Genomic DNA, 18,961 nt, shown 5'->3' with positions numbered 1-18,961 from the left:
GGCAAGTCCTTACATTGTTGGTAAGGCTTCTACTAGAAACAGCCCCAAAACGTAAACAGTTTCAGTATTTTTCACTGAATAAGTTCGTTAGATTGCTTCTTCATGAGGCAGTTGCCATTCTTAAAACCAGAAAGCCTTGTCCATAAAATAGTATGATTGACAGGTCAAAACACAAAAGCTTCCCGATCCTGCTGTATGGACTGTTATTAATTTTTCATCTGATCTAAATCATCGTATTGTCATGTGACAGCAAACCACAAGAATTTATTCTTACAAGTTAAGTAATGTGAAGTCACTTAGCCAAGCAAAACCCATTGTGAAACCAGAGTAATTTATAAATGTCAACCTTAATTTGATGGTGGTACGAAATTCTAACTCCTGCAGACATGGTGAAAAAATGAATATGTTTCTAAAACTTGAATGTTTATATTTAAGAAGGGGAAGATTATAGTAGTGATGCAGAAATGTACCACCTACTTCTTGGAGGCAGAATGACCCAGTGTACCTCACTACAGGATCTGCTGAACAGAAACTCAACTTTCTATTACAGCTCCGACCTTTGACAATTTTCCTGCGACTTGATGTTGCTAAATTCATGTACTGTTGCACCGAGCTGTGCACTTAAACTAATTGCATACATAAATCAGATACATGCATGCTCCTTTCTCTAGTCATTTAAACAGAGATGAAGAGATTGTTTGTGGTTATTTTGCACCTGTTGAGTGGGAACATTCATTGACTTTCAAAATTAGATAGTCATAAACTTCTGATTTCTTAAAAAGTAACTGGCCTGTTGTCACAGACTGGCTCACTGGATCAGTTACCTTTCATTCGCTAGCACCAGCTTAGAGCAGTGATGTGTCCTGTTCAGATGTACAGGTGTAGGACATCCAAGAATTATGCCTAATATTTTTTCAACAAATGAAAAGCAAATATTTCTCTGGTAAATGCACTCTTATCACTATTCGATGTTAAACATCATCTCCATGAAACTGGCAGATAATCTGCATGGGAGCAAGACTGGACAGTCGGTGCTCTCCACAGGCACAGTCAAGCTGTCAACATCAGAACAGGAGCTAAAAGCGAGGGAGGCAAAATGTTATCTGCAGAAAGCTACCAAATGGCTTTCTAAACTGTCACTCCAGAGAAATGAAACACTGTTGTACAGGTCTTAGTTTTCACTTTCTCCTCGAGGCACGTTTTCAGTAAAAGCGACACCAGTTGTGCCAAATTTGTGACGGTATGTGATGTAACAAATCACATGAAGACAGGCTGAGCGAGCCAAAACCACCATACTCATTTTAATTAAGATGCTTTACAGCTAATTTAGCCAGAGCCTTTCCAGTTGAAAGGCTGGTTGCTAGCACAGGAACTAGCCCCTCCAGTTGCAGGGGTTGTTGAAATTGGGCTGGGGTGGCACCTGTTGTGATTTTCCATGGGTCACATACCAGCCTTCACCAGCATTTAAAGACATGATAATGGTTTAATCCTTCCTGTTCTGCCTTTAATCAGTGCCGGGGGTTTAGCTCTGACTGCACTTCAAGGCTGTAAGGCATAAAAGGAGAACTGCTGAACACAGGGGGTTGGGGGGGGGGGCTGGCTTGTGTTTTCAGGATTTTTCCTCCCCTCTTGCTTGTCCTGTAGCTTTCTGTGCTGAACTTGTGTGATTTCACACAGGCCTGGGAGTGGATGGGGTGTTATATACGGCTAATGTAACGAGCTGACAGCCGAGCTTTTCAGACACGTTGCTTCATCCGGCCATCTGTTTGGTTTGGAGGGAAGGAACAGGAAGATTTCTTACTGTACAGATATATTAAGAAAAGTCAGAAAATTGGATGTATGAAGCTTTATATTTTCCATTTATAATACAGTAGTTTGATAGCAGCGTATAAATCACTGAGTTAGAACACTTTAAAACGAAGTTCTGGCACTCCCATCGCTTAAAGTAGCATTGTTATTTATAGATATTACATGAAGTCTGATGTTATGTTTAAGTGAGCGTTAAACAGTTCAGGCTGTTGTATTGTTGCTACGCACCGGAGAACTTCTGTCAAAGTGACTTTGGCACCACAGCATATCCGCCTTTCTCCCTTTGTCTTCCAGGCCTTTCACCAGTGTTTGCAGTTATCCATGTGCTCAGCGATGGAACAGCCTATTGTTAGTTTAACGAGGGCAAAGTCACACCGGGATTTTTGAAAAAGAAAAAAAAGCCAGTTCTTTACCTTGCCTAAAACTTTGTTAAATATTAAACTAGTCATACCAAGGAGTTTAGTGAAAACAAACAGTGAGGGTTTGCTAAACTTAAACCTAATAAAGTAGAAAGTTAATAGTTGGGTACAGAGCGTTTTCTGTTTTAGAAAAGCCAGCTATGACAATACACAAGTGCAAATCAACAGTGCTTTAGAAGGTTTAATTAAAGAGAGCAAAGGTGAAGTGAAGCCTGCAAAACTCAAAAATTTGGTCACAGAGATCTTTTCATGACTTGTGGAGAACACAGGCCTTTCTGGCACTCAGGGTAGAATAGCTCCTGATGGGGTGTATAATTCTTATAAATTATTTTTCATTTATTTATTATATTTATTTATTTATAATTCTTCAGAGCACCTGTGAAAGTTTCTGTGTTCTGTCCCATTTAAAACAACAAAGGTAGCGCCCAGAAAATATGTGGTGAGATTGTGTCATGAGGCAGCCAGAGTGGTTTCCTTTCTCATTCCCACACGGTCATCGTTCACAATTAAAAATGTGCATGCGTCTTGCCAGATTTTGGGTTACCAGGGCACCTCCCCAGCACTCTTCGAGAACAGAGCTGCTGGTGGGATCCAAAATCATACATGTAAAATGTAAAAAAGCAAAGTATAAAGAATAAACCACAGGAGAACTTACACCAATTGCCAAGGGTTGAGAGGTCTTTGCTTAGACTGAGTGTAATAATTCGTATCTACCTTGTTATTACTGGTGTGCCCTGGTAAAAGCTTCTCATTGCAAGAAAAAACACCTGCATAAGTTTTCTCGGCCTGATGTTTTTCTTTAAATCATGTGGTTGTGTTTCAATCTGAAAGGTTTCCAAGGGAGTAGGGAAGAGAAAGGAGAGGAGGAGAATGTGGGAACTCTGTGTCCCCTTCCGCTTGCAGAAAAAATATCTTGTCCAGTACAGAAGTGTTAAACTTGCTGTTAAAGTAGAAGGGATAGTTGGGAAACATCAATGGTCATTCTAAAGAAGAAAACTGACCTAATATTTTAAATTCTACAGCTACAAGAGGTGGAATATTGCTGGAAGAAAATACTGAGAATTCATATAGATTTTAAGGCTTATAATATAGATTTTAATATAAATAGATTTTAGGGCTTGCTTGTTATTCCCGTTACTCTGTTTGCATTGTGGCTGTGATCCCATGGGAGTCCTGCATCTGCTGAAAGTCAGGGCATTGAATCCTGAGTTCACCAGTTTCAGAAGTGGAGTGGGTCCATTTGCCTTCGGTGGTCCTCAATGCTAAATGCCCAACTTGTTTTTGCTTAGGCCACAGCTCTTGCTTAACACAGTACTAATTTGTGTGGTTTATGTTATGGTTTGCCTGAAAGAGAGTTTTTGTTTTAACATAGAGTCATTAGTAGACTGAAGTTATTTCCCAAACTGATGAACTATCTCCTTCTCTCCTTTTTAGTGCTTTGGATAACTCAGAAATGACTGATCTATCTAACAACTCTGTAGAGAAAGTTCATGAGGACAAATTCTGCTCCTGGCCAGTAGTAATTTTAAAGTTGGGTAGTTTTCAGAAACACATAATTCATAAAATCAGCATTAATGAAAGCTGTAATGAGACCAAAGAAGAGGTACTAACTGTGATGCTTGTACTTTTTTTTTTTTTTTTTTAAGCTAGTAGAAAGGCACTTTTTTAAACTATGCATGTCAACAAAGAGCTAGATGATGTGTCTGAATGCGTTTTGGGATTCAGCAGATAACGCAAAGAGAAATTAGCAATATACTAGAAGCTGTGCTGCAATTTGCTTTTGCCATAAATCAGTCTTAAACAGATTTGGTTTTAGTGTGTATTTTTGTCTTCTCATGAAATGGGACCTGAAAATTAGAAAGCCATGTGTGATGACAGAGGAAGAAAGTGCTATTAATCAAAACAACTTCTGTTCATGTCTTCAAAGCTTTTCTGCCACCTTTTCCATTTTATCTGCTCCTATGTTTTCAGTTTAGCAGGCATTTATAATCTATAATGAGCCACAGTAGCAGAGTGACTTGTTCAAGATCAAGTGCTTCTATTCCTAAATACTTTCTATTCAGGTATGCTGAAAGTTTCCAAAATGGAGGTGATGTTTTTTCAAGATATTGCAAATTAATTAATTATACATTAAATATAATCAGTAGTCTTGTATTTTAAAAAGAACCAAAGAAACAAACAAACAACAAAAACACATCAAAAAACCCCTGATGAACGGGTATACATTTTGCTACTTAAGTACTGAAAAGGGTTCAAATGAAGTCAGTCTTGAAATTACCTGATTTGAGAAAATTTGAGGAACCCATCAGTCGGCCAAAAAAAGGTGTATGACTGTATTACCTCTTCTTACAGAGAAAGGGTAAGCAAAAATAGGTATTGAGCCCATATCAGTGGGTTAATATCAAGCATAATTATAGTACAAAAGTATTGGTGTTAAGAAGGATTTTTCTTCCACCTGTGTTAGCCTACAAATATACATGAGTAGAGGGGGGGTTTAACTAAAGTTCATTGTATTGTTTTGATTAGATTGTGTAGTGTGTGGCTATCTTACTTCTGTAAATAGCAAGGGATTGGCATTTCTGTTGAATTTTCTGTGTATTCACTGTTGCTTAAGTTTATTTTCTCTGTGAATTAGTGTGTCACTTCCATTTGAGCAGGGAATGCAGTTTTTTACCTGAAAGATATTTGCAACTTTTCTGCAGGGCACAGACTGATCAGCATTACATTAAGGGAGATAATGATAAACAAATTTTCATCTTTTTCTTGGAAGATGATATGAAAATGAAAGAGGAAGACTAGCACAAAGTTTAACAGCTCACAAACCAGGGTTTTTTTGCAAAGCTACATATTGATGCCCTGACCTTGTGCTGGAGAGATGCATCATTTTAACAGAAGCTTGTGCTGTCTGGTGTCTCTGTCATTGTTTTGTTATTTCTCGCTGAGCTTCCACTTGCATCTTAATTTTGCTTTTTGATTTTCAAGGTTTAGTATGGCTGCATTAAAGCCAGAGCACCAAGTAAACACTCACAGTTTCTCTTGCCTATGGTTACAAACAAAAGGCTATGGAAATGTGGTGGGTTGGTTTTTTTTTAGTGTACTTGAAAAAGAAAAAGAATTCTCCACTTGACAGGAATAACTGCTCCCATAAACTCGTGTTGCTGTAGCTTGTACGTTACCAAGGTACATATATCAATAGAGGAGAAAAAAAAGCAGAGGACTGTTTGTTTCTTCATTACCCTTGGCAACGGTATCATCTGTGCCTTTCATTTTTGTAAATGCATTTTTCGTAGTCCATAAAAGCTTGTCTATTCCACAACTCTAAAAACCTGAGCACAAATGGAAGTGTGTTGATGTATACATTTCTGAAAATGTCAGGTTTTTATTTGTGTCATAACTTTTATAAAAAAGGATGTGAACGTGACCTTTAGAGTGCTTCAGATTAGCAGTATCTAGTGATCTAGACTAGTGTTTAAATTTGATTTAGAAATATGTTTTCCTTATACAGTACTGCATTTTAAGTTCCTGTATATGTTGTATTGAATATGTACTCTTGTTTAATCTTTTAGTAATAATGTGTGATCTATTGCACTCACTGTAAAACGTTTTGAGTAGGTATGTCATACTCTCCTGTCTCTGTTTGTGCACTGATATTCTTGGCTTCAGCTTTTGTATCTAAAGCAAAATAATACCTTCACAAGTTGTATATTCTTTTGCCTAACTTCTTTAGTGTGTTGAAATTTGTCCGCTACTTCTACAAGTTAGCCAAAACCATTTTTTGTTATTTCACAGACATTTCATAAAGTAGGTAGTATTTACTTGGTGGGGAAGGAGGGGAAAATAAGTGCTTTTTAATTTCTTCTTCTAAGTAGGCAGGTATGCACTGGACAAAGACATTAGGCAAATGTTGCTAGTTGGTTGTATTTCAAGATAATTTAGTTGGTACTGAAAGATGGTCTTCTAAATGCTTTTGTTACTCTTTCCCTAGCTCCTGACAGTGGATGGACATCAAACAGTATTAAACCACCTGGACCAACTGCCCCAAGTGAAAAACTTGCAACAGCACCTCAGCTAAATGAGCAAGACACATTGGTTCAGAGGGCAGAGCATATTCCAGCGGGAAAGCGTACTCCCATGTGTGCACACTGTAATCAAGTGATTAGGTTTGTATCTATTTGCTGGGTATACTCTTTGCTGGGTAAAAAACTGCCTGGATGATAGAGCCCAAAGAGTGGTGGTGAATGGAGATAAATCCACTTGACAGCCAGTCACAGGTGGTGTTCCCCAGGGCTCAGTATTGGGGCTGGTTCTGTTTGAAATCTTTATCAATGAGGGACTGAGTGCACCCTCAGTAAATTTGCAGACAACACCAGGTTGGGCAGAAATTCAACTGCTTGAGGGTAGGAAGGCTCTACAGAGGGATCTGGACAGGCTGGATTGATGGGCCAAGGCCAATTGTATGAGTTTCAACAAGGCCAAGAATTGGGTCCTGCACTTGAGTCACAACAACCCCATGCAACACTGTGGGCCTGGGGAACACTGGCTGGAAAGCTGCCTGGTGGAAAAGGACCAATGTGCCCATAAGGCCAAGAGCATCCTGGCTTGTATCAGAAATAGTGTGGCTAGCAGGAGTAGGGAAGTGGTTGTCCCCCTGTACTGGTGGGGCCTCACCTCGAATACTGTGTTCAGTTTTGGTCCCCTTGCTACAAGAAAGACATTGAGATGCTGAAGCGTGTCCAGAGAAGGGCAACAAAGCTGGTGAAGTGTCTAGAGAGCAAGTCTTATGAGGAGCAGCTGAGGGAACTGGGGGTGTTTAATCTGGAGAAAAGGAGGCTCAAGGGGAGACCTTATTGCTCTCTACAGCTACCTGAAAGGAGGTTGTAATGAGGTGGGTGTTGGTCTCTTTTCCCAAGTAACAAGCAATAGGATGAGAGGAAATGGCCTCAAGTTGCTCCAGGGGAGGTTTAGATTGGATATTAGGAAAAATTTCTTCACCAAAAGGGTTGTCAAGCACTAGAACAGGCTGCCCAGGGAAGTGCTTGAGTCACCATCCCTGGAGATATTTAAAAGACGTGTAGATGTGGTGCTTAGGGATGTGGTTTAGTTGTGGACTTGGCAGTGTTAGGTTTACAGTTGGACTCCACGATCTTAAGGGTCTTTTCCAACCTGAATGATTCTATGATTTTATTCGTCCTGCAGGCTCTCTTGACAGCAGGGTTTTGTTTTGCTGTCGTGGTTTTTGATTCCTTAGTTACAGGTGTTTTAAGGCTTCCTTTCAATAATGCAGAACAGTGTTTTCATGCATGGTTTATCTAACAATACTGAGAATGAGAGTACCGATGGAGGAAAACCATTGTGAACTGCTAACAGTCACAGCCTTACAACCCATTTTACAGAGAACCAAAAAGCTGGGTGGAGTAGAGCTAAAAAAAAGTAAAGCTAAAGAAAAGTAAGCAAATTAGTTTTGTTATACACCCAATAAAATTGAGAAGATTAGCTAGTTGGAAACCAATCAGAGAGTATAGTCTTATAAAGACTAACTTGTCACAAATATTGATTTATAAACCAGAATTTCTAATTGAGGAGAAAAATAGAAGGCTCCATTCATATAAGAAAAGCAAGGAATAGAGGTTTAACAATTGCTAGGACTGGATTAATAATAATTTCCTGCAGTGTTAGATTTCAAGCTCTTTGGTGGGCTTTCTGGCCTTTTGGTATTATGGTAGCTGGTGTCTTTGACTTGTATGACATGGGTAGAAAAGATTAAGCAACACAAACACAAGTTTGCCAAATGAAATTAAGTTAAATAAATTCTGAGGAGTCCCTAAGATATCCTATCATTAGCCAGAATTTCATATGGAGGAAGAATTGAATCTGGGTTGCATTATTCAGTCAGTGATTTCTGACAATTAGTCATGATTGTCTCGTCCAGGGACCTGTAATCACTTTTTACGTCAATGTGCAAATCATCCTGATTTTCATCTATTTCTCCCCTAAAATAGAGATTTTCTGGGATTATTGAAATAAATTTATTTTTTAAAAATATTTTCTTCTTGCTTGGCCAGTCATCTGTGTTGTTGAACTACAAGGGGAAATTAATGCCTTGCAGTATTTCTTTTTTTTATTCATGTACATCCTATGTTTTCAGTGAACAAAATAGGAGAGCTGCACAGTTAAAGAGAGAGACTTGTTTGATTAGAAAACATGAGTTCTGAAAAATTAGGAGCTGTATGAGCTGTACAAATTTCATCAGTATAATAGAAAATCAGCCTTTCCAACATGGCTTTTTGCCGCCTCTTGAGCCCTGGCTTGGATTCTGCATCAGAAGATGCAGCTAACTCAAATCACTTATTTCTTGGGGTCAGTTGAGTCCAGCTTGTTTACTTCCATTTGATTTCTGTTCTGATAGTTCACTACCAGTTCAGTTAACATCAGGTTAATTTTAGAGGGCTCTTTTCTAACTGATCTGTGATGTTTTGGAGAAGTTTTTCCTACTTCCATTGTATATGTCACGGAAATAAAAATATATGATCTGATTTCCCTTGAAGCAATAGAAAAAAAACACGTATCTTTTGGTGCACATCTTTTCTAATCCAGAGTTTTTGCTTCACAGCAAAATGGAAGATTAATATCAAAAAGGTCCCCACACTTTTGGGACGAGATTCATCTGATTCATTGAACAGTTTGGCCTATATAACCTGTCTGTCTTTACTATTAGGACCTTTTTGTTCCCTGGGCTTTGGATTTGTGTCTAGTAAATAATACGCAAGCAACCATGAACTTTTTTGTTACTATTATTCCAGTTAAAACCAAACACAGCAAATCCACTATATGCTGCAACTTTAATGCAAAAAACTTCAGTGCCTTTTACAGCACCTGTGGTTTAGCAGGGTTCACTAACGCTCTGTGCCGTGGGGTCCTGCAGCACAGTCCGCAGATCACTCCTGAGTAGCCAACTTCTCCTCTTGGCCCTTAAATCTCTCTCTGCTACTCCCTGCTTTCCTGCTTTGATCACCATTAAAAAAGAGATGAGCTATCGCCCTGTGAGTAGGGGATTGGATTGTACTGGTCTGTGAAGCAATGTTTGCTCCTTAGTAGATGCATGAGGAGAAACTGCAGAGCCCTACTTGACAGTACTTAAGCCGTTGTCACTTATTGTAAGTGACACCTCTTCATGAATGATAACTGATACCCACATCTAATTTCTTTGTAATTTGCTAGTGGTATTTAAATCCTTATATTTCTTCATATGTTAAATGCCACCTCAATTATTAAAAGCAAGCATTGTTTCATTTGAGGATGAGTTGATGTGCATTAATCAATGCCTAATATGTTTCCTATTCACAATATACAGTGGATTTGAGAGATTGCAATGGCATTTCGAATTCAAGTTTTAGCATAATTACAGTTCATGCCCTTACTGATAGCCTTACCTATGAAAAGTTAGGAGGAGGATCAAGTGACATTGCATTGTACATCTGTTTTGAAGCCAAAATGTGTTGTGGAGTTGGTTACTTTACACTCAGGCATAGAATAACCATGGCTGGTCGAGCTCAAACCATTTCTTAGAGACATCTTATAACTTTTTAATGTATCTTTAATTATTCATACAGTGATTGTCTGAAGATTCCAATTTTTTCTAAAGCTTCATTAAGTAAGCTTTTCTTTGCATGTCTAAAAGAATCAAAGCTGGGGGCAAATTAAATTTCCCATGATCTACTTGCTGTGATGGTCTGATAAACTTCTGACACTTCCTGATAAAGGCTTCTGGTTCCCAGGCAGTCTTAGCAAATGCAGCAGTGTAGAGTTGGCTCTTCCTGTGAAGTCAAAATGTGTTTTCCATGGGTCTCCATAAAGAACATACTTTTTTTAGCATGTTTGCTTGTGAATGATGATTTGGTTTTGTCACCTTTTAATATAGCTTAATTGTTTATAAAGACAAAAGGGAAAAAGTATGAATGGTGCTTCCCTTCAGCATCTCCTATTACAGAAATTACATACCATGGCGTTTTCAAATGAGAAAAAGGAACTTCCCAGAGTGTAGACTGCTGTAGGGTTAACTGTGAAGTGATTGGCCTATTTAGCAGATGTGGAAATCCTTTTGATCTGTCTACCACCAAATTTCAGTTCTGGATTGCTGAGAAGCTAGATTATCATCATGATGACCATACTGATGAAGTTGTATTTAGTTACAAGTGTAATGATAGTGAAATTGCAATTATATTCCCTGTACATTACTTCTCCTTCCAATTTGACCCTATATTATTGCTACATGCAGAACCCAGATGGTTTAGGTGGCTACCAAATTTATGTCTGGTGATCCTTTGGGGCATAAGATTCTGTAAAAACTGTTATAAATACATCAGAATCCCTTAAAAAAAAAAAAAAACAACAAAAAACTACCATTTGCCTCTGTTTGTGAATTTGTTTCATGTGGTCTAGGTGGTGGTGCCAGAAATTTATTCAGAAATGCTTAGCATGTCAAAGTAGCCTGGGATAGAGGGGCATTCATAGCCAAATGTTGCCAGATGGATCATCCTATATCTTTGGTTGGAAAGAACATGGTTTTTTAGCACCACCTCTGAAAATATGTTCTAGTTGATAGAGGCATGTGGGATTTTTTACTTGTTTTTGTTTTTAAATGGGGAAGGAAAGATGAAGGCATCTGCAGCCATCTTCCTAGTACTTTCCATCAGATTGTGTGAGCGTGGGCATGCTGTCCCCCTTACTCAAATTGGAGCTTTAAACTCCTTTTCAAATTAATACAGCAAATAAATATCTTTCATTACTGGAAGCTATCGTTTTGATCGTGAAAATATGCAGAGGCCAGGAACACCTCCAAGTTCTGAGTATCATGTTTTAGTGTATTTTATGTGGCAGGTGTTTATTTTTTTTTTTCTTTCTTCCACGTGCTTTGGGGCAGCTTTTAAGTTGCTGGTGTCATTAAGCTGCAGCGTCAGCTTGACATGTTTAAACTATGGCCTGATTAAAAGTGAAATTGTATTTAGAAAGCATTCTTCTGGACACGTGTGTGCAGGGAGCCAGCCTGCTAATGGAACACCTCGGAGACATTGTGCAGGGCACAGCCACAGCTGTCTGGGGACTTTGGGATAGAAACTCTGTAGATGGATTCTCAGGCTGTTTCCCATCCATTTGGGTTCCTGCACGCTGTCCTGAATGGCTAACCTCAACATGTCAGAGCTGTAAACTCTGGAGAACTAAAGGCAGCAGATGTTGTAAAAATTCTTTCCCCTCCCGTCACTAGCATACTTGCTTTCCCTTGCAGAGCTAACTGAGCTGAGCCTCTCATTTCGGCGCAGATGGCCAGAAACTCAATCCTACCTGGAGCTGGGAGAGCCTCTTCAGTGTCAGCCCTGTGTTAATGAATCTGTTAAATTAGCCTGTGCTGACACGGCGCACTGAGAACACTTTGTTGTACATAAGGGCTTGTATTGTTTGATCAGTACATAACTGAAAGGGCATTGATGTAAAAAGGTGCTTGTAGAGCGGCGGGAGGGTATCGGGTTAGGTCAGTGTTTGCACTGCTCAGGCGTCCGCTGGGAGCCAGGGCCAGAGCTGCGCTCGACCCCAGGTCCCTCCTTAAAGGGCTACGAGCTGCTCTCCAGGAGCTGTTTTTCACCGCTTTCTCTCTGATAATCAGAGGCGAATAGAAGAAACTGTTTCAGATTAAGTATATTCATCATCTCAGGAGGTGTTTGAATTGTCCTAAACCTGAGTCCTTTATCTTTGACTTCTGATCCTGCTGAAAATACATAGCATCTCCAGAAAAAATGTAGAAGAGAAATTAAAATAATTATCCCCCACTCTCAGTGAAGTTGCCCTCTGTCCTCTGCCCACTTGTATTCCCACCCTGGAAGGAAATGTTCAGATTTTTTTTCTCTTCTATTGCTTATTGCTTTGTTCATATGAAAATTTTATCTTGCACAAAATTGTTCTTGAGCTTACTTGATTTCCAAAATAATGTTTAGCAACAGGGTGGTGATATTAGTACCTTACACTTTTTTTGCAGTGAAGCATTAGATCAGAAAAAAGTGATGCATAACTGAAAGAATGGCAGCTTTATTGGCCTTGCAAAAATAGGAGATCTGGTGAGGGAGACAAACTTGAATCACAAAGTTCACCTGAAGCCTAAATTCTCGAAGTTTGAGTGTTGGTGGGATCTTGGAGGCGTTTCATTGAAATAAATATGTTCATTAAAGAAATTAGCATGCTGAATATGTTTTCAGATGAATACAGATGCAATGGTATATGCCTGGGATTTATGATTTACCGAGAATTTTTTGTTGACTGAGAAATGGACAGGTTTATCTTGTCTATTATCCTGTTGTGTTAGCCAGACAAATTCTATTAAAAGCATCATTATTTTGTGTCTGCAAATAATAGAGGAGGCTCTGTATTTGGAGAAGATGGTCCTATTTTAACTAGCTTCTGAAGGAAAAGAAAAAGGGGGGAAAAAAAAAAAGCACAGCCCACCCCCAGAAAAAAAAAATCCCCCTACAACTGGGATGGGTTATCCTGTAACAAACTTGTTGGATAAGGACAGCAATTGAATTTTTGTCTCACGAGAAACTGATGTTATCAGCTCTTAATGGACTCAAATCTACTTGAACATTTGTGGCCTTGATACAATGCATGCTGAAAGAGAGCTGGTTGTATCACTGAGTCAGATATCTCTTTGCAATAGATAGAAATAATTAAGAACATAGGGAACATTCTTCTTTACCCTAGCAGCCACTTCAGCACTGTATTTAATGTAGTTCTAAAATAAGATTTCTGAAAGGCAGTGAAGAGAATTAGTATTTATTGTGATCAGGTGTTTCTGGGAGATAGTTCAATGGGAGTAGATACAGTCAGTGCTTGATGCTTTCTTAGAGTCTGTAGGAGGAAAGAGTGATGGAGCAGTTACATGTTTGTGAACACTGTAGTAATGGCACAGAGGTATTGTAAATTAAGCCTATTAACAGTTTTTGCAGGAGCCAACTCAGGGGCTTTTGCTGACAAAAATCTCTTCTTTCTAGAGGACCCTTTTTGGTGGCTTTGGCAAAGTCCTGGCATCCAGAGGAATTTAATTGTGCTCATTGCAAAACCTCCATGGCTTACATTGGGTTTGTGGAAGAGAAAGGGGCGCTGTATTGCGAGGTCTGCTATGAGAAGTTCTTCGCACCTGAGTGTTCAAAGTGCCAGAGGAAGATCCTTGGGGTAAGTGACCAGCACGTGGCCTGTTTTTCAGTGGGGACAATAACCAGTGCTTCAGTGCTTCTCTGTAATGAAATTTCCTTTATCTGGCCCAGTCTGCATTCTTTCAAACATACTCTGACATATCTTTTCAGCTCCTGTCACATACAGAATATGTTTTTGGCTCTTATGTTGAGCCTTTTTCAGTCTCTTTGAGAAAAGATACCGTAGTCTCCTTGGCTCTTCCAGATTCAGTTCCTATTTTCATGAAGCTCTTTTGTAGCTGTAGTGATTACTAGATTTTTCTTGAGCAAAATGCTTTTAATTGGCAGATTTTACAGAACTGGAGGCAGGGCAGGGGAAAAAAATCCTTCTAAGCTGAGCTGAGCAGTGAGGAACACGCTGGTTGGCTAGATGTGAAATACTGAAATATTCCCAGTGGTAATGTAGATAGAAAGATGCATTATTCTACTCAGCACTGATGTTGCTAATTTGAGCCTGCCAGCTGATGTCCACTGCTGTACTGCAGACAGCAATGTGTCTGGACTCTTGTGTAACTGGGGTCACGCAGGGCTCTGGCAGTGTGATTCTCAAGTCATATTTGGCACTATAGCATCTTCTAAAACAACACAGAGCAGTCATAATTTTCTGTGTGATGTCTTCTGATTAACTATTCACAGACTTGAGGAGATGTTGAAGATGATGCTTTTCTTATTTCAGAGGACTGTTGTGGGTGAGATCCTAATTAAATGGAAAAGGTGAACAAATGAGTTGTTAAATCTGTCTGACTCTATGTTGAACCTTACAAAAAATGAAAGGTTGCTTATGACACATAAGGATATGTACCGTTAATAAAGCATCTCAGTAAGTTTAACATCAGCAGAAATTGTGTGCACAGACCATTTTCAGAGTATCAGTAGGAAATAAAGTATTCTTGAAATGAATCAAGTGTGGAGCCATGACCCCCACAATCTAGTCATCACATCAAAATAATGTGTTAATAACACTTTTTCTAATCCCCTCAGGAAGTAATAAATGCTTTGAAACAAACTTGGCATGTTTCCTGCTTCGTGTGTGTGGCCTGTCATAACCCCATCCGCAATAATGTCTTCCACTTAGAAGATGGTGATCCCTACTGCGAGACCGGTAAGAAGCAACACAACCAAAGTTTACTGCAGCTGTGAGGGGAAGCAGATCTTAATAATCTTGGAAAAAAATAATAGTTCCTTTTTCTTAAGCGTTACTTCAGAAGTGTCCTAGCAAATTCATATAACATTGATATGTCAATTCCAAGAAGCAACAAAAGCTGTAGACATTTTGACTTTGCAGCAGGAGAAGTTGGTGAGAATTTCTTCATTGGCTTCTACAGGAACAGGCTTCTTGACACTGGTTTTACTTGCTTGTGTTAAGCCTCCGTTGTAGATATCAGTGGTACAGCAAAGTGTTAATTTTAGGGTGACTTTCTGGTTGGCTTTAAAATAATCTTGAGTTTATGTAAATCTGCTTATTTACTAAACAAGAAAATGCCAGTGGAGTAATGTGTTTTACTCTGAATAGCCTTATTCACAGCTGGGAGGGACTTCCAAGACTAAGCAGTCTGCCCCGGAAGTTTTTTGCAGGATCAGAGATAACATCTGTTGAACACAAGCTTGGGATAAAAAAAAAAAAAACAGGCTGTCAGGGGAAATATACAATGATATGATAATAGCCCTTGAAAGCTTGATGAGCAATATTATGTGAAAGATGCAGCTTAGAAGTTTAGAGGAATTCTGGTTTGGTTTTTAGCACTTTGAACTAATCATATATTTTTTATTAATATGAACATTTTTTATTTATGTCTGTTTCCTAGTTTACTTAAAACTTTCCACATACCCTTTTGGGCTCGAAAGAAATGGATAGTATTTGTAAAACAATTCCCACAAAATGGAAAAGAAAACAAAATTGTATCACAATTGTCTATTTTCACACTGCATGCTGATTACATCCGTGTTAGAACCATCAGTCAGACCTTTTCTGTGTTTTCCCTTCTACTGTAAAGGGAGCGTTGTAATTTAACTGGAGGTGAAAGTGGATTGATCAGGAAGAGATTTAGTATGAAATCCTAGTGACCTGTTTGGTGTTCTTCTGGGTTGATCCCATAGTTGTTCTCAGCAGGTGCTATGGAGATTCCTATGTACTGAGTAGGCAAGGATGAGGAAAGCAGGCAAAATTCATCCAAAATTTTTCTGTTAGAGCAGCTTTAATAAGGTTTTGGCAGATACAAAAGGACACAGTAGGTTATTGCTAACTCAGTAACACAAGTAGGGTAAGGTACTGCCCCTACTGAATTTGTGGAACAGCAGAGGAAACGGATATATGAGCAGCATCCTCCAGTGGGACAGCACAGTGAAATTTCATCCTGGAGCAATCTGAAGCTCCTAATCTTGGAACCATTTGATGATACAAAAATAGTATTGAGGGAATCGATAACTTTCCTTTGGGTAGAAAGCTCGTGACTGAGTTTGCTCTGCTAATACTGAATTCTTGTTCCTGCCACCAAATGACCCACATGTTGTGCAGTGCACTGATTTGTTCTACTGTTATGACTCCCATGCACAAATGTGCACTTTCCTATACTGTGAGCAGGAAACACTGGGATAAAATGTCAAGAATACTACCCTTCTCGTAAAGTTTATTTCTGAGATAGAAAGTTGCAAGCACAAATTAATGTAGGCACATTCTGTGAGGTGTTATTGGCAGTGATGTGTTGTAATGGCTCTGGTTCTCTAACTAGTTGTTAATTGGAGATATAGTCATTCTTCAAAGACTTTCAGTCCAGCTGGAGTTAAGAGTCTATGACTAATTTTAAAGAAATAAGGAGTAAATGTCATTGCCAGCTTTCTTTCTTCCAGTGCAAAGGAGGGTTCTAATTTTAAATCTGTATTTGAAATTGTAACAGCATCAGCTATTAGTATTAAGGGGTTTTAATCTTCAAAACATTCTGGTTTTAGATGTTGATGATAAAATGAAATTAGAAGTGCAGATATCTACAACTTTTCTTAAGTGCAGAGTTAGTAACCTAGTTTTGAAAAGGCTGTATGCAGGAAGCATTGATATGTGGCTGTATGGGAAGTCTGGCTTGGAAGGCTTCTGTGGTATCACAATTCAAGCATGCAAAAGAAAGCTGATGCCCTTCATTTTGCCTTATCTATTGCCCTTTCTTCAGAAGAAAAGCCAATAAACTTATCAACACAAACCATAGGCCAACTTACAAAAGGCTTTAAGTACTGGCACCAGGAAAATAAGTGTAAAAGATTCTGTGTGAACATGAATGCAAAAAGCTGAAACGGTATGTTCATGAGACCATGTCCTTCAGGGGTTTTGCACAGATGTGTTCTATCATTTGACATTTTTATTGTATTTCTTCTGCTTAAACACTTGCAAATTCATCCTAGTAGCATGGATTAATGAAAGCAATCAGCGAAGCTGTTTCTTGCCACTGGCAGCCATCAAGGGCTTTGCTTTTCCAGAGCACTTGTGTTCTCTGTCCTGATGGGATGCCTCCTATGATGATGCTTTTTGAGGTTGTCATATAAAACGCTGTCGTACTAAACCAGAACAGGGCTTTTCACTTGGACATGGCTCTGCTTGCAATAAGCATCAGACCTTCAGCAGATCTGTTTAATCTAGTAGAGAAACAAACTGTCCTTGTACCCCACTTGCCACTCCTTATAAGTCTCCTTGAAAACAAATCCTGGCATCTAATTTCCCTGTCAGAGGCAGAATGCTACTATTAAGCATGGAGTCCAAAGCTTCATTATGGTTATCGCTGTAGTCTGTCTTATGAAGACGTAATGTTGCATGACATGATGTATTTGTCATGGTAGCGTGCCGATTCCAAATTCTCTCATATTATAGCACTAATGCTGTTGTCTTCGGTGCAGGAAAAATTTCCTTCTTAGAATGGGGTGTTTGAGAGTTGAAATAAGTGTAAAAGACCAGACAACATGGGGTGAAATTTAGGTCTGCACAGATGGGCAGCAAAGGGCTGTGTGGTGACTTGTAGCCCCTGAGATGGCTCTACCCAGAGAACTGAGTGTCACACACTGAGACCGTGGGGATGGGGGTGGGTGTAAGTGCCTCCCTCCCAACTTTATACATGTATTTTATCCTGCTAGTCTACCCTGCTCTCTATTTTTAAGCTCTGCAGTCAGTGGGTATGGTATGAACAGTTTGGTGCCCTTTGTTTTGGTCTCTGCTCTCTGAGACTGCTCATGGAGCTTTTCTCAGCTGATTCCAGGGGAGCCTCCAGAGACACCAAGTCAATCCAGTGCCTAAAAATTAACAGTGTGAATAACTTTCAGTGATTGCAGTCACTAATAACCATCCTGACACCCTACTGAAACTTTTCTGTTATATTCAATAAATACATTGCCAAAAGGCTCTGGTTTATTTTTGGTTGGTTTTTTTTTGGGAGTTTGGGTTTGGTTTTGGGTTTTGTTTTGTTGGTTTTTTTTTTTTTTTAGAAAGCCATGTAATAAACTCCAGTCTCTAGAAAACTGTTCTGACTTGGTCCAAATTGCTAGACTCTGTTTAGGACAGAAGCCTAATGATTACATGATTTTGTGTAGTGCAGTCTGGGACAAATGTTGTACCAGAAAGTAGGCAGGAGCTTGTTACTGGCTGAGGGGGTCTGTCGTGTGAACAACAAGGGTATGCTTTCAAGGCAGAGCCAGAGAGAGCGTAAGGAGCACGTAGAGCCCGCGTGGGTGCTCTGCAAGGAGTGCATTTCCCGCACCCCCCCGAGCATGCTATTGATCTCAAGGAAATGAAACACCCAGATGGAATCATTGCTCACTTAAAAGGACAAGGAAGGGGATGAGAACTTGAATTAGCGAGGAAAGGAGGGCATCCTAGTCTTTTGAACTAGGAGCTCTTTATTCAGTGTACCCGGTGTTATAAAACTCAACAAGTACAAACTCACTGCTATTGGAAGAAGAGCACAAAGGTTTCAAAGGGTCAGTCTTGCTTTTCTGCATATGCTTCCTCTTTAAAATCTGTTTGTATTTGTTTGCAGATTACTATGCCCTCTTCGGTACTATGTGCCGTGGCTGTGAATTCCCCATTGAAGCTGGAGACAGGTTTCTTGAAGCTCTGGGCCACACTTGGCATGACACTTGCTTTGTATGCTCAGTAAGTAAAGTAGTCTACGTTTTAAACAAACCCATGGCAGCAGTGCTTGTGCTAACCTGACTGATGTGGGAGTTAACAGCTACAACTTCTTTCAATCCTCTGAGCCCAAACAAAAAGCACTTTCCCTGTTATTTGGAAGGTGTGTTGCTATTGTGAGCCTTTGGCACCAGTCCAGAGGAGTTGGCTTGGATTACAGCTATGTGTCCTAACATTTAACCCTTGATGTTTACTTCCTTGGAGCAAGCATTGAAGGCCATACAGGAATGGGCTGTGTTTCCACAGTAGCAAGAGTGCTTTTGACATAAACTGTAGCCAAAGTATCACCTGCTCATATTATATGACAAAAAAAAAAAGCCCCAATCTTAATG

At 39.4% G+C, this 18,961-nt stretch overlaps 1 protein-coding gene across 9 annotated transcripts in view; it reads left to right on the top strand.

Moving 5' to 3' along the window:
• The window catches only part of PDLIM5 (PDZ and LIM domain 5), a 130,929-nt gene that overhangs the window by 108,551 nt on the left and 3,417 nt on the right, over positions 1 to 18,961 (top strand). For all 9 annotated transcript variants that reach the window (XM_074905557.1, XM_074905560.1, XM_074905555.1 and 6 more), the window contains 4 exons: positions 6,214 to 6,388; positions 13,265 to 13,445; positions 14,447 to 14,567; positions 18,478 to 18,593. In XM_074905557.1, coding sequence (XP_074761658.1) covers positions 6,214 to 6,388; positions 13,265 to 13,445; positions 14,447 to 14,567; positions 18,478 to 18,593 — 593 coding nt within the window. The remainder of the gene's footprint in view (positions 1 to 6,213; positions 6,389 to 13,264; positions 13,446 to 14,446; positions 14,568 to 18,477; positions 18,594 to 18,961) is intronic.

This window comes from Athene noctua, chromosome 4 (genome assembly GCF_965140245.1).
Source record: "Athene noctua chromosome 4, bAthNoc1.hap1.1, whole genome shotgun sequence".
Taxonomy (NCBI): Eukaryota; Metazoa; Chordata; class Aves; order Strigiformes; family Strigidae; genus Athene; species Athene noctua.
The sequence above is the reverse complement of the archived record's forward strand: the minus strand, read 5'-3'. Positions and strand labels throughout refer to the sequence as shown.